Source organism: Nelumbo nucifera, chromosome 3 (genome assembly GCF_055504915.1).
Source record: "Nelumbo nucifera cultivar China Antique chromosome 3, China Antique-T2T, whole genome shotgun sequence".
NCBI classification, from domain to species: domain Eukaryota; kingdom Viridiplantae; phylum Streptophyta; class Magnoliopsida; order Proteales; family Nelumbonaceae; genus Nelumbo; species Nelumbo nucifera.
Genome location: NC_142651.1, coordinates 28,589,951 through 28,605,861, shown reverse-complemented (window position 1 = coordinate 28,605,861; position 15,911 = coordinate 28,589,951). Strand labels below are relative to the sequence as shown.

General features: G+C 38.5%; 1 protein-coding gene across 12 annotated transcripts; it reads right to left on the bottom strand.

Moving 5' to 3' along the window:
- Positions 1-1,225: 1,225 nt before the first annotated feature.
- Positions 1,226-15,251, bottom strand: LOC104605746 (uncharacterized). 12 transcript variants are annotated; one of them, XR_016084123.1, is made up of 7 exons: positions 14,683-15,196; positions 12,939-13,109; positions 12,243-12,359; positions 6,450-6,599; positions 2,796-2,854; positions 2,282-2,390; positions 1,226-1,654 (listed from the first exon to the last, which is right to left on the bottom strand). XR_016084123.1 is itself a non-coding variant. In XM_088901360.1 (7 exons), the coding sequence occupies exons 2-7, from the start codon at positions 12,953-12,955 to the stop codon at positions 1,582-1,584; spliced, it is 570 nt and encodes a 189-aa protein (XP_088757486.1). In that variant the 5' UTR covers positions 12,956-13,109; positions 14,683-15,251; the 3' UTR covers positions 1,226-1,581. The 12 variants fall into 12 exon arrangements, 8 of the variants coding, with proteins under 8 accessions (XP_088757486.1, XP_010269410.1, XP_010269030.1 ...); XR_736721.2 differs by having other exon boundaries at positions 2,282-2,380; XR_016084122.1 differs by having other exon boundaries at positions 1,226-1,717; positions 14,683-15,194.
- Positions 15,252-15,911: the final 660 nt, after the last annotated feature.

Sequence of the window (15,911 nt, the reverse complement as noted above, 5' to 3'; positions counted from 1 at the left end):
GGAAGCAAGTCCAAGCTCACTACCGAGCCCGAACTCCAGACCGCTCTATTAAGAGCGAGCTCCCTACTGAGAACCCGAGCTCCCTATTTCCGGAGAATTAAGAACAGGCCCAATGCAGATTTCTGAATTGCACTACAATTTATAAACATTCAAAATATTAAAAATTCTCATTCTATACACCAATGCCCACCCGTGAATTGGCATTAATTTCAAGTTGGCACCTACCTCAACTGTAATTTGGGCTTACAAATTCTGACTCTGGGTTGAACCATCATTATCCCTTTTTTCTGCTTTTATTATTATTATTATTATGAAAACTCCCTATTAGTACCCTATACTTTAGGCCTAATGCCACTTTGGTCCCAAACTTTAAAATGTGACAATTTAATAACGAAATTTTCAAAACATGACAATCCAATACCTACCGTTAACTAGTTGTTAACCAACCACTAAGTGGCATTTGAAAAAGACACAAATGTCCTTTGAATGTCATTTAGTTTTTTGTCAACGCTTAGATGGTTGATAAAGAAAATTAAATAACACTTAAAGGGCATTTGTGTCTTTTTTTAAATGTAGGCATTGGATTGTCACGCTTTAAAAGTTTAGATACTAAATTATTGCATTTTAAAATTTGGGGACCAAAGTGGCAGTAGGCCCAAAGTAAAGGGTATTAATCAGAAATTTTCCCTAATACAAAGCATAAGGTTTTGCAATCTACATATTTACATTTGTACTCCTTCCAAATTGAGCCTAAAATATCCATTTATTTGATGGTTAGAAGAATGCAATTGTCCAAAGTTCGTAGGAGTTGGGAAGCTTTTAGGCCCATTTGGCACATCTTTCCGCACAATCTTTTGACTGTTTACAAGCCGGGCAAACCGATTTTCAGCTTATTTCCATTTGGTGTGAAGAAGACCTAGGCACCAAAAACCGAAACACCAAAAAGACGCAAAAAACCCATTTTGGGCTAATTTTGGAAAGCTCCAAATGAAACTTTTTACGTTTTTTGCATTTTATTCTCATGCAAAAAGACATAGAAAGACGCACGAAAAAATATACATCTATCAAACATGCTTCGGACTGCTAAAATCTTCATGCAAAAACTCAATGCATCTTTTGACTGTTAGAACCACCAGAAGATCTTCCCAAAAAGATGCACCAAATGGGCCCTTTATTATCTCCTGTACATGGGCCAGTTCCATTCAATGGTCATACTCAAAATTCCAAGCCACTAATACATCTTATTCATAAATAATATGATAATTACAATAAAATAATATTTTTTGCGTGAGGTGAGGTGGGGAAAACACCCATTTGAGCTGAACCGTAACAAGTATAATCTACCATATTTTCTTTTTCATTCTCAAAATCAACATCAATAACAAATGCACCCCCCCCCTCCAATCAATCGATGATGTTGGAAACGATGAATAAATGGAAGCTCTAGCTTTATACCATAAGCTAACTTAGAAACAAAGACGAACAATTTTTTTCCTTCTGCTATGGATTCCCCAATCCAATCCACAAAAAATAAGCACGCTTTTAGAAGAAAAGATGTCCGTCCGTCTCTCCGTCTTTCTTTCAATCCAAGTAGAAGAGTGTCACTATCTTCCTCATGTTTTTTGCTTCTTGACACGTCTCCATTAGCAACTTGCTGTCATGGAAAGCAAAGCAAATGACCTGTTGTACTTGGGAGATGATGTCCATGTTACACAGCCTGTCATTGATCCATCACAGAAAGAAGAAAAATTCCTTGGGGAGAAAGAAAATGAAAAACTCGGAGGCAATAAACTAAAAAAATATAGAAAGCAAATAAACACTGTCTCTCTGTCCGGAATCATTGCCAGGTGACAGGTCAAACAGTTCAACTGGCCGGATCAACGGCGGGTTGGGTTGAAAACACTGATGTAGCTACAAGAAAAGTCTAGAGAATAAACATCCCAGGGACTAAGGATTTAATGTCAATTTGAAAGAAAGGGCAATCACAAACATCTAGTACAGCCAGCATACAAAATACCACTTAAGTTTGGACCCCAAAAGAAATGAGAAGAAAAAAGAAACATCCTTGTCCACTATTTGATTATTGAAAAAAAAAAAAAACTTTTTTTTTCAGCACAAGCCATTATATGCACTCTCGGGGCTGAGTATAACATGAAATACAATGGAGGAAAACCCAAAAGTAGACCATGACATAGATAAACTGTTCATAAGCATTTAATTTATGTCTACTCTTTAAAGGAGAAAGTGGGGCCCATTGAATTTCACACTTTTGCAACATTACCTCTATGGAAGAAAAGCAGTACAAATCCCAGTTTTGACATGTTCATTTGCATTTTTCTTTCTTCAACGTTATTCTTCAGTCATTGGGATGCATTTGTCCCTGAAATTGGCTTGACAATGGAACAATTATATTATGATGTAAGGATGATATTGCCTTCGGAAAATTTTCTAAACCAAATACTCAAAAGAACCCAGAAAATGGTTAACAAATTTAGGTTCTCTCAGCCTCTCACTTCTTTGGCCCACCATTCACATGAGTTGACATAGCATACCTACTGATTCAGGCATTACTTGAATATAAAGACTCAATTACTGAGCCAAAATTTTGAATCTAATGACAAAAAGACTTTTTTTATAAAGAAAAAAAGCAACTTTATTGTTACTAATGCTAATAAAAAAGAAAAAGCAGTAAGTTTTCCATTGACGCACAAGTTGGTATGAGAAAGAAAGGTTCTCAACCAAGATATGAGGAACATTACAAGAATAATGACAATGAAAAAGGAGTTTCCACAAACCTGCTTGCTTCTATCAATGGAAGATGATCATTGTGTGGTTTCTCTATTACATTCTTTACCTGAAATCACAAAAATAAAAAAGAATAAAATGTTAGGCTCCACACATAACATCATCCCAGACTTCATAATGTAAAGTAGATTCTAATGATTCTTTTTCACCATAACTTGAATAGGTATTTTAATTTTAGCTTCTTCTTGCACTACCCCCCACCCCTCCTGGCCTTATTTGGTAATTTGCATCAAACAAGATAGATTTTAATGTACTCTCTGGCAGTTTGATACTTCTGCAATAGGTTTCCCATGCCAGAACACATGTCAAGCAGCGTTATGGAAACAACCTTACCTTCCCCCTTATTAGCATGGTGAAATGCTACAAAGAGAAAAAGAATCTTGATGGATTGGTGACAGAATGAATGAGAGAGAGATAAATCATCCTTGAGAGAAATCAAGTGTTACAAACATCTCATCTCATTAATAACCAACTTCGTCTTTTAAACAGTGTTGTATGGACTCCTAAATGGATGATTACAGCATCAGAGTTGAGACTACGGATTCTTAAGGGCACATATACGTATTATTTCCTTTTTATCTCCTAGCTTAATACCTAATGTGCAATATGAACATCACTTTTCATATAAAATGTTATTTAGTGACAAAAACAACATTTTTGTGGATATATATTTAAAACATATGAATTCCTTTAATGGTATATGTTTTTCCATAGACATGTCAAGTGTCTGCAAGTCCATATTTTCTTGTCTTGCTGAGCCAAACACAGGCAACTCTTAAAATGACTAACTTAGCATGACCTGAACATAGGCTAAAAATACATAACCATCCCTACTAAATAGCAACATTCTAAAATCAAGAGAGCAGCTAAACTTGCATGATTTGATTTTGCAAACATCCCCCCCCAAAAAAAAAATAAATAAATAACTTTACCTCAAGGGTTGGGTTGGTGAATCATCATGGTGATTTTTTTGCTTCCACAAATATTTGAAACTTTGGTAAGTTCTTACAATGAAAGGCCACCCCAAGAGGTAAGACTGCCATTTCTAAACCACTGTGACTTAAGGCGGGCATTTCTTTGTTGTCTATGGATGGCATAAAGTTAATAGTATCTATCCAACTAGAGACCCTTGTGGCCCGACTCTAATACCAAACTACTGCTGCAAGCCTGCTGCATTGATTGGGGTGAGACACATTTATCTTTCCCTTCTTAGCTATGGTGAAGTGCCATGAAGAGAAAAAGAGTCTTGATATTGGTAACAGTAAGGATGAGGATGAGAGAGTGAGAGAGACGCTTTGTTTGAGAGGTAAAACTGTCCTCAAGAGAAATCAAGAATGATAAAAAAAGCACATCTTATTAGTAACAAACTAATATTTTAAGCAGACTCCTTACAAACTAAAAATACAATAATAAAAAAGCCAGACTCCTTCCAATGACTAAGCATTATCCGAATGTTGGCTGAAAATAAGTAACCATCCCTACTAAATAGCCCCAACATTCTAAACATATAAACTTGACCACTAACTCATAAGACTCTTCGATCCAGTAACTGACTTTTTTTTATTGGAAACGGTAACTTCATTAATATAACTTAGAATAACTTTCCAGATTTAAGTACAGCTGTCAACCCCTAGGTAGGTTTTGAGCCCCCGGTAATCTTTCTTACAAAACTGCCCAGAACATACTCTCCCTCACAGTCCCTTGTTTAGCCAACGTGTCAGCTAAACCATTAGCTGATCTCCTTGTCCATTTGAAGCATGCACCGATCTCCCTTATTATGTTGAGGATTTCCCTTATGGGCTGTCTATAAATCCATGCTCACAACTTACTAGATTGCAGCCACTCAATCAACAATTTAAAGTCTCCCTCTATCTCAATTTGGTGTAACCCCAACTATTTTGCATATCTTACACCTTGAAGCAAGGCCATCACCTCCCCTCTCAACGAGTCCCTCACTCCTATTGGTCCTGAAAACAAAGCCAAAATTCTGCCATTTTCATCTCTGAATACTCCTCCTATACCTGAAGGGCCTGGGTTACCTCTTGAACTCCCATCAAAGTTCAATTTCACTCTTTGTTGTGTTGGTGGGGACCACAATTCCTGCACAATAGGTTTCATGGAAGTTGTAGGAGCCACCACTTCCCAATTCCTATAAATGTCTTCAACTGAGAAGTCTTTAAACAAATCCAAAGTTTTCAACCATTGAATAGTCATAATAATTATCCTTTCTACAATTGCCTCCTTGGATTTCTCCACTCCTTTAAAATTCTATTATTCCTTTCTTCCCAAACTGACCATAAGATAGCTGCTCTTGTGGCTCTCCACATTAATCTTCCATGTCTCCTCGGTTGCCTAAAAAAGCTTAGGTTAAAAAGGCTTGCCACATCTGGGGGAGGTGTCCACCTACAACCAAAGATAGAAGAGAACCATGTCCAAATAAAGCATACAAATGGACAAGAAATTAATAGGTGTGTGATCGTCTCACCAGATCCCAAGCAGAGGCTACAAACATGGGATGATAGGCAAACATTTGGCCTTTTTCTTTGCAACATATCCAGAGTATTGATTTTTTGGATAACCACCTCCCAACAAAAAGCCCAAATTTTTGGGGGTACAGGCTGACACCAAATTTCCTTTGAAGGAAAGCTCCTTACAGGGTTTGATGATCCAGTAACTGACTCTTCAGTGCTTCTTACATTACTTTAGATGAGTACATGTCAACTTGCATGCTTTGACAAACCCTTGGATTTAAGGTTACAGGTAACACTGATTTGTGACAGACTATCATGGCTGTACGGTTATTGGTTATATACTCATTTTAGAACCTACAATGTTTTTTAATGACCTGGAATTGCATCTCTACAAGTCTATTGGAACAAAAAAGATTAAGTAAAAAATAAATTGCATAAACTAATAGGAAAATGACATAAATGGTGAAAAGAAATTATATAAATATGATAGCATGTCCTACTAATAATACTGTCAATAATCGATACAAATCCAGACCCTTCGAGGAAACAAGGTTGTTAGGCTCTCCCTCCCTACCTCTGTGCTTTTGCATAAAAAAGAAATATATTTTTATCCTCTTAATTTGCAATTGTTCACAGAGAGAGAAATGAAGACATGGCAATTTCAGGAAAGAAGATTTTTCACCTTTTCCTTATTTTTTTGAGTGCCTTGCTTGCCATGCTTAGGGTAGAAATAGTCAATGTTTTAAAAACAAGGTTGCTGAATTGGCTCTATCCTGAATTGCCCATGCATTGAAAACCTGAAATCTGGTCAATAAACCATCCAAATAACCAGATCAGAGGTTTTGCATTCTTTTTTTATCTTTTCATACATCTTCCCTATTTTCACATATTTCCCCTATGATGCATTTTTTGTAAAATTACAGTTGAACAACCAAATGAAATGGTTCACAAACCACCAATAAACAATTGATTTCCAGGTTCTAAAACTTGGTGCAAATTTAATGTTATATCATTTTAGAGTACAATATTAATAACAATCTCATCACATATATCATTCACCACATACAAACTCTTGTTTCTTGAACAAATACATCAGGCTGATATGATGAAAAGAATAAGCACTAGTTTTAAAGCATAATTTGACATCAAGCAAAAATCGAGAATACAAATTACCTTAGAAAGTAACTCCTGACTCTCAGGGGGTTGCCTTTTAAGACTTTGAGGTAAGATTACAGTAAGTAACTCTGGTTTCTCAGCTCTTAAAGCACCTCTAATAACAGCAGCATTTGTCCCTGATGCTCCTGATGTAAAAATATGATTTTTCTGTAACATGAATGCAGACATTAGAAAACTTGTGAGAAAATATAAGATTCTAGCTTTTATGGTACACATATAAGTTGCTACGGGATGATTTTCCCTTAGGTCTCCTACTCCTGAAACAAACATTGTCTATCAGTCTCCTTCCTAAAATAAATCAATAGGTTGTTGAGCTAATAATCAGTTTTATTAATGGATTGTGGTGATTTACATTCCGTACCTAGTGTAGACAGTCCTAGTTGTCCTACTGCATTACAGTAGCTTGTATATAAGATATCATGCATTTCTTATGTTTTTTGCTTGTAATTCTTATTTCTTTACATTGCCCTCCTAATAAGGGTAATAGGGCATTTATGTAAATGTACATATGCCTTGCCCATGTTAATAAAATCTTGCTCTTTGGGAATGGGGCATTCATTTGAATACACCCCCCCCCTAGTGTTCTTGTACTTCTTTGTTGCTTGATTAATGTTAGAATGTTAGAGTGATGTTCGGCTGATAAGAGTTCTTATTAGCCCATTCTTATGTTTAACTTATCTTGTAACTGGGCCTGTGTTAATGGGCCTAATCCTGTTTAATGATTTAAGTCATCTGGGTGTCTCATCACTAATCAGGGGCATCCCAGTAATTTCTTGTACCTTGTACTACATTCATCTATAAATAAAAGACTGGTCGACTGGCTAGTACAGTTCGACATTCTCTTCAGTTTTGTGGTTCTCTTCTCTTCTTTGCTACTCCGAGTATAGCTCCTCAGATTACATGGTATCGGAGCATTAGCTCCTTCCTGGTTTCAGCAGGCGCACTCTCTTCTCTTGCTGTCTTTTCATCTTCTCTCTTCCTTTTCTGGGTTGCTGCAGTAAAGACCTAGGAGTGTAAGAGAGTAAAGCAAGTTCGAACCTAGGGTTTCTCTTGGTTGTAGGACTCAAGGGAAGTAAGACCCAGAAGTAGATGTCCTACTAGGTTACTTCCAGCAAGTAGTAGCTATTGGGATACTAAGAGAGGTCTGTATAGGACAGACCTAGTTGAGGACTGATTTCAGCAGTCCTAGCACTAGCCGAAAGGGAGAGTGCTTCCTCTACAGTTGCAGCTTCATGCTCCAGCAAGACTTGTGCATAACAAGTGGTAAAGACTTAGCCTCTTCTACAGTTGCAGCTTCGGTGCATCAGCAAGACTCTTACAGAACTGTGGCAACTTCAGTTACAGATTTTCTTCAGGTCGGTTATCAGCCCTACTTCTGCACTGCACAGTTGCAGCCTTAAACGTTTACCAGCACTGTGAACTGGTTCAGTTACAGACCTTTACTTGCTACTGTACCCAAACTGTGAACACTTCTACCAGCATTGTGAACACTGTGACCACTTCGGCCAGTCCTAAACAGAACCACCTACAGCACTGTGAACAACTCTCGGACTGAAGTCAGGATGTCCTCACTATCCGGTGAAGTTTCCTCTAGAGATAACAGACCTGTCACAAGGTCCTCAAACCTGGAAAACCCTAATCTGCACAGCTTGCAGATTACAAGTGTGTTGTTGGATGAGTATAACTTCAAAGAGTGGTCCGTCTCAGCAATGTTGTTCATTACCTCTCATGGTCTCAAAGGCTATTTGGATGGAGACAAGAAACAACCAGAAATTGGTAGTCCTGAATACACCGTGTGGCGCAAGGAAAATGCCACAGTCATGTCTTGGTTGCTGGCCTCCATGACTCCTAGGATGGCCAGAACTGTTCATCACTTCCCTACAGCCGCTAAAATTTGGGAGAAAGAATCTAAAACATACGGCTAGAAAAAGAACAATGCTAGAATCTACAAGCTGAACCAAGACATTGTAGCCCTAAGGCAAGGAGACATGTCCGTGGCAACCTACTTTGCAACACTGGAAGGCCTTTGGGAAGAGCTTGACCACCACTTGATTTTGGATTGGGAAAATGCCAATGATAAGGAGGCATGACAAGCAGATTGAGGAGGGCAGAGCCTTCAAGTTTCTGGCGGGTCTTGACCCTGTATATGAAGGTATAAGGTCACAGATTCTAGGGAGAGATGAATTACCTGAGCTTCACCATGTCTACTACCTGGTGAGGAATGAAGAAGTAAGGAGAAAGGAGATGCAAGTTGACTCCCAGACACAGTCAACAGAACTACCTGGAGAACAGCCTTAGTCTCCACTAAGGGGAATAGATTTTCAGACAAAAAGTCCCTCGAGTGTACCCATTGTGGTGGTGAGAAACACACAAAGGAGAAATGTTGGGTCTTGTACCCTCATCTGAAGCCAGCTGCTTTGAGAAAGGACATAAGGCAACATAAGGGCCACACAGCAAGTGGGAATCTTGCCACCAACAACAGTAGTGACAACTCACAGAGTACTCAGACAGTGTCCTCTTCCACTGCAAGGCAGGCTGCCGACTCCTCTGGACCAAGTACTTCGGGCTTCACAGCTAGTGAGGTAGAGGTTCTCAGCCGGGCATTAGCCCGTCTGAAGAACAATTCTTTAGCTTCCACCTCTCTTGCCAAATCAGGTACAGCCTCTGCATTTAGTGCAACTAGTTCCATTAATTCTACCTCTTGGGTGATTGATTCCGGAGCCACTGACCATATGACACATATGTCCTCCTTATTCTCTACATGTCATTTGTTGTCTGGCCAGGATAAGATGAGAGTAGCTGATGGGTCCCTCTCCACCATCTCTGGAAAGGGAGTGGTTGACCTAAGCAAGGATCTCTCTCTTAAATCAGTCCTACATGTTCCTAGTCTTACTTCAAATCTGTTGTCTGTTTCAAAGCTTACAAAAAATTTGAACTGCAGTATAACTTTCTTTCCTTCTCATTGTGTCTTCCAGGACAGATTGATGAGGAGAACGATTGGGAGTGGTCATGAGTATGGGGGCCTCTACTATTTTGATGAGGATGTCAGCTCAGCCTTGCAAGCTTCTACTACTAGTCCGGAAAGTGTGGAGTCAATAGCTAAGCTGCACTTGTGGCATGCTAGGCTAGGTCATTTGTCCTTTTCTTCTTTAGCAATGTTGTTTCCCGAACTATGTAAGGGCATTCCGAGTCAGATTTTAATTTGTGATGTGTGTCAAATGTCAAAACAATGTAGATCAATGTATCCAATGTCTAGTAATGAAATTCAAGCCCCTTTTGATTTGGTTCATTCTGATGTTTGGGGTCCTTCACTCATTGTTTCCATTGATGGCTTCCGTTACTTTATCAGTTTTATTGACCATTATTCTTGGTGCACTTGGATTTATCTGTCTCTGCAATCCAAGGTAATTCTGATTCACTCAATTCAGATTTGGATCTTCCTATTGCTCTTCGTAAGCCTGTTCGTTCTTGTACCACTCGGCATCCCATAGATGATAATGTTTCTTACTCACACTTATCCCCTGCCTATCATTCATTTGTGTCTGCTCTTTCCTTTGTATGTGTCCCTTCCAGGTATTCAGAGGCGGCATCTGATCCAAAGTGGAAAGAAGCCATGAATGAGGAGATGAAAGCCCTAATGAAAGCAAGAACGTGGGAATTGGTGGACCTGCCAGAGGGGAAAGGCACTGTTGGGTGCAAGTGGGTATTCACAGTAAAGCACAGGGAAGATGGGTCAATTGAGAGGTACAAGGCCAGACTTGTGGCAAAGGGATTTACACAAAATAAAGGAATTGACTACAAGGAAACCTTTGCCCCAGTAGCAAAGCTCAACACAATCAGGGTTCTACTATCACTAGCAGCAAAATTCTCTTGGGAACTTCATTAGCTGGATGTGAAGAATGCCTTCCTAAATGGTGATTTTCATGAAGAGGTATTCATGGAACCCCCACCTGGATATGATGTTGGAAAGAAGGTATGTAAACTAAGGAAAGCATTATATGGTTTGAAGCAATCTCCCCGGGCATGGTTTGAGAGACTTTGTTTGGCCATGAATAAAGTAGGGTACACTCAAAGCAGTGCGGATCATACATTGTTTACAAGGAGACAGGATGACAAACTTACAGCACTCATTGTATATGTGGATGATATGGTGATTACTGGAAATGATGTGAAAGAGATGAAGAGGCTGAAGAAGTTATTAACTTCAGAATTTGAGATCAAAGACTTGAGAAATCTGAGATACTTTCTTGGGATTGAAGTTGCTAGATCAAGAGAAGGAATCTACATATATCAAAGAAAGTATGTGCTAGATCTCCTAGAGGAAACAGGCATGATGGGGTGCAGGCCAGCAAACACTCCAATAGAACCAAGCCATGGATTACAAGAATCAATGGGTGAGGAATATTGTGATAAGGAAAGGTACCAAAAATTGGTAGGAAAACCGATATACTTATCCCTTACTCGGCCAGACATTGCCTATGCAGTGCATGTTGTTAGTCAATTCATGCACTCACCAAAGACCCCTCATATGAGAGCAGTGGAAAGAATTCTCAGATACTTGAAGACTTGCCCAGGGAAAGGAATTCTATTCAGGAAAAACAGTAGACTTGAAATTGAAGCCTACACTGATGTTGATTGGGCTGGGTATGTTGGAGATAGAAAATCAACCTCAGGTTACTGTACATTCTTGTGAGGAAACCTAGTCACATGGCATAGTAAGAAGCAGAATGTTGTGGCTAGATCAAGTGCAGAAGCAGAATACCGGGCTATGGCACACGGGGTTGCTGAACTCTTATGGCTCAGAACTCTCCTTAATGAGCTTGGTATCAAGACTGAGGGTCCTCTCAAGCTGTATTGTGATAATAAAGCTGCTATCAACATTGCCAACAATCCCGTGCAGCATGACAGGACAAAACATATTGAAATTGATCGACACTTTGTCAGAGAGAGAATTATTTCAGGAGAACTCTGTGTGCCTTATACTCCATCAGAGATGTAGATTGCAGATGTATTAACAAAAGGACTGGCAACAACAAAGTTCAGGGACATACTTGGCAAGCTAAACATGATTGATATCCATGCTTAGCTTGAGGGGGAGTGTTAGAATGTTAGAGTGATGTTCGGCTGATAAGAGTTCTCATTATCCCATTCTTATGTTTAACTTATCTTGTAACCGGGCCTGTGTTAATGGGCCTAATCCTGTTTAATGATTTAAGTCATCTAGGTGTCCCATCACTAATTAGAGGCATCCTAGTAATTTCTTGTACCTTGTACTACATTCATCTATAAATAAAAGACTGGTCGACTGGCTAGTACAGTTCGACATCCTCTTCAATTTTGTGGTTCTCTTCTCTTCTTTGCTACTTCGAGTATAGCTCCTCAGATTACAATTAAAAACCCTAGGGACGGTGACACCTAGCTGAGTCCTCTTAAGGACGCTTACACCTCCCGAACCTCCCTGTGTTCAGGAGGCTTATGCCTCTTACATCCTGAACTACACCTCATGCCTCTAGGTAGTGGAACACCTCACGTCATGCCTCCATGTTTGAGTCCTCCATCATCTTATAACCCACGAAATTTACAAAAAGAAGGATGTATATCATAACATGTTTGGGCATGGGTAATGATCTGACAGTATGCAACCAGTAACCACCTAGTAATCTCTGAGAAGTTGAGCTTTCCAAAGGCTTATGTATTAGTATGCCTCTGAATATCATTGCAATCTATGCAGAAATAGCTTAATTTCCTTGCAAAGAAACATAGAAGGTAAGTAAAGATAGAATGTCATACAGTTATAACCATGGCATAGCTAAGAATCTCGATAAGCTCTTGGTGCAAGAAACCCATATTTCGTGTTCCAAAAAAGCCTATTGCTCTTGGTCCTTGTTGTTGTATGGCCAATAACTCCTTCAAAAAATACGGAGACAATATTACAACAACCAAACTTCAATCACATTGTATAACCAAAGGGGAAAAAGAAAGAAAGAAACATTGAGTCACAAATCACAATAGGAGAATGGCAAGGTATCATCCTCCTACCTCTGAGATGGGCCCTTTATTTGAGTTTCCTTTCCTTCCCATGAAGGAAATGTGTATGTGACAATTTAAAACCTGACCTAATTTCATGGCCCTAAATAAGATAGCAGAACAAATATTGGAAATTTTTCTGGAAGATATCTTTCTAGTCAGATTAATTAAATATCAAATGGTCCAGCAAAATTGGATCCAAGAGTACTCCTTTGTAAGAAATGAATAATCACATTGAGCCATATAGGATGAGGTTTTGCCATTCAATCCAACCCCAATGTGCACATTCATCAAAGCAAAAGAAATAAAATAGAGGAACTGAATCAATAATTATATAGAAAATAAAAAATTAAATAGCAACCAATATGAGTCATTTGAATATATATATATATAGTCATTTGAAGTCTTTAATAGGGTGTTATCTGAAAGTGCCAAACTTTATACACAATAAGGAAGTACCTGTAAGTAATCAACATCGGGGGAAGGTTTGAACTCTGACACAAGCAAAGCCCCTGACCCTTCCACAACAGATTCAACTTGAGTTGAAACTTGTGTAGCTATCTCTTCATCAGACCCAAACATGTGCATCTTGTTCTTCACTTCATTTCTCTGACCATCCAGACCTTGATCCTTTTCCACGTATCCATAAAGCCATTATTAAAGAAGAAGACGTATAATATTGTTACTAAAGAAAACCAATGCCATGAAGCCGATGTTACATGTCATATATGGAAGTTTACACGAATTAATAAATAGCACAAGTATGGTAGTTCCTATATAAAAACAGAAAATTCATACAAATCAAGCACATGCAAGTCTGGGACCCACCATCTTATGTACATAAAGTGCAAATTCCTAGGATTTTAAATAAAACCGGTTGAGTTATTTTCTTCACTGTCAGGCTAGACAACACACCTTTTGGACAGTAAAAGAAGTTGGATGAATGGCCAGATAAGAAGCCACTAATTGATGGTCAGAATAAATAGATTAAGTTAGTCATTAATCCAGAAGATGACACGTCCAAAATAGGTTAACTCCCTGCATGTGCAACATATATATTCCATAGATTCACAGTAGATCTTTCTGCTACACAATCTGGTTTTTCAGATTCAAACAAGGTGAAACATGAGACTGCAGCTCTGGACTTGGAATTAAGCATCACATAGAATACAGTTCTTTTAATTGCAAATGAAGAAACCACATCACATAGCAGTATGAAATGAGAATTGCAATACACATCATGAATATGATGTAAATTATTTCCACCCTAAACCCAAGTTCAACAATTAAACCATTATAATAAAATGTAAGAAAACCTACAATCTGAAAGGCATCGCATCATGGTGGGTCAAGTCAGCTTCAAATGCCAGTGCCCTTCCTGAACAGGTTTGATTGCTTACCTGATCCCAGGGACAATAAAGCACAGGTAAGCCAGGTTGTTGAAATATTTAACTGGTTGGATTAGGTAAAATCAATTTTAGACTGACAAATATCACCCTAGTCTGAACCATTTATCATTTGGGAAGAATATACCAACCCAAACATCAATAGTCACGCAAGTGGGAGACAGGTTTACCCATTGGGTCAAGACTTGACACCTTTTAGTGTACAATGAATACACTAAATAAGAAAGTAACATATAGTTGGCAAAATCTGAAAGCAAAAACATCATCTTTCCCTCCATGAAAGACACAACCCCAAATAAAAGTTTGCGTATGTTTAGTTTCTATAACCTAAAATAAAAGGTTTTGACTTCTCTTACAGAATCTTTCTTTACCTGCTTGGCTCTTACAGAACCTTTTTGTGTACATCTCAAGGCCTAGCGGCCCATGTAGGAAATTGGGTGGGGATGGAAGGCACTCTTCATAGCAGAACACATTAGTGTTTAAGAAATTATAACCAAAATAAACTACAGAATTATAACATACCACCAAAATAAGCACAAAAAGGCAATTCGAAAGGCATATCCACCATACAGTCAAAGAACTTCAAGGAAGAAAAAGAAAAAAAAAAGATGCAAAATGGCAGAGATCATTCCAAATAAGAACGAACAAACCCAATGCCCGTGCATAAATCCAGACATTTGCCCATCCAAAGCAAAACCCAATTACCAGAGCACCGTTATATGTCATAAGAAGAAAGAAAAACAAGACGCCAAATATCTTTTAAATGAAACCCAAACAAAACAGAGACAGAGAAATACCGTCTGTCTTGAGTGGAGGCTTCCTGTGTTGTGTGAATATTTCCTTGCTCCGACCCATTTACTATGCGAAGGAGAACAAGAAGAAAGAGAAGATGGCCTCGAGGTGTTAGGGTTGTTGGGACTTTGGGAGATGAAATTGGAATTTTGAGAGAAGATTCCAAAGCCTTTTGGAGTGAAATCTGAACAACAGAAGGCCGAATTTAGAGGCAGCAAAAGCCTCAGGGGAGTAGTCATTCTTCTCTCCCCCCGCTCCCTACCTACCTAGATTTTTTAACGGCCTCACTCCTCGTCAAAGTTTATGTTCCTTCATTTTTTTATTTTCTTTTGAATTAGAAAGGAATGAACAAAGGCAGATCGAATCGATTGAGAAAGAGAAAGAACGAGAGGTAGGACAGAGGAAAGAAAGACGCAGAGCTTCCATAGCAGAAGATATGTCAGTGTGTATTGAGGAATGCAAATGCACAATGGAAAAGGCCACGGCACGAGTAAGCCGAGTTAGCCCAACTCAAAGCTAGCATGGGTGGCCCATAAGCAATGTCCCGCCACGGTGGCCCACATAGCAGCTACGAGTTTTGACTAGCTCGTACCCGTCGTAGCCTCAGCAAAGTGAATAGAAGAAAAAGGTGAAAAGAAGAGTGAGAAAATTTGGGTGGTCTTTGAGGCTTTCCTTTCTTTACCTTTTTGTCTCATTCGCGACTTGAGAGAGAGAGAGAGACGCGAGATGAAGGTTTTCTTTCCACCTTGCCCATAGATTAATTTGGACTATGAGATGGATGACATGCTTGATGACAATATTCCAGATATGTGGTATAAGGTACATTTGTAAAGTTTGTTTTGTAGGTAGAACAATCAAAGTCTTTGTGTTTGGGTGTCTTGTTCTTGCGATTTCAAGTTTGCGCAAAGTTTATTTTGTTGGAGTAGCTTGTGAGATCTGTTTTGTTTCTGTTTTCTACTTTTAATATATGTTTGTATACTTCTCTTTCTTTACTAATAAATTTATATTGTCTTATTTAAAATAATAATAATAGTAATAACTCAATTCTTCATCAATTTATAAATCAACTCCATCTTATAATCAAACAATTAAGATTATACGCTAATCATTAGGATGGGGATCAAGTTAAATTGAACCAAACAATTAAAATTGAAGTTGTGGAAGTTTACTCAATTTGATAAGCTACTCATAATTTGACGTGATTTATATGATTAGACTAAAAAAAATATAATTG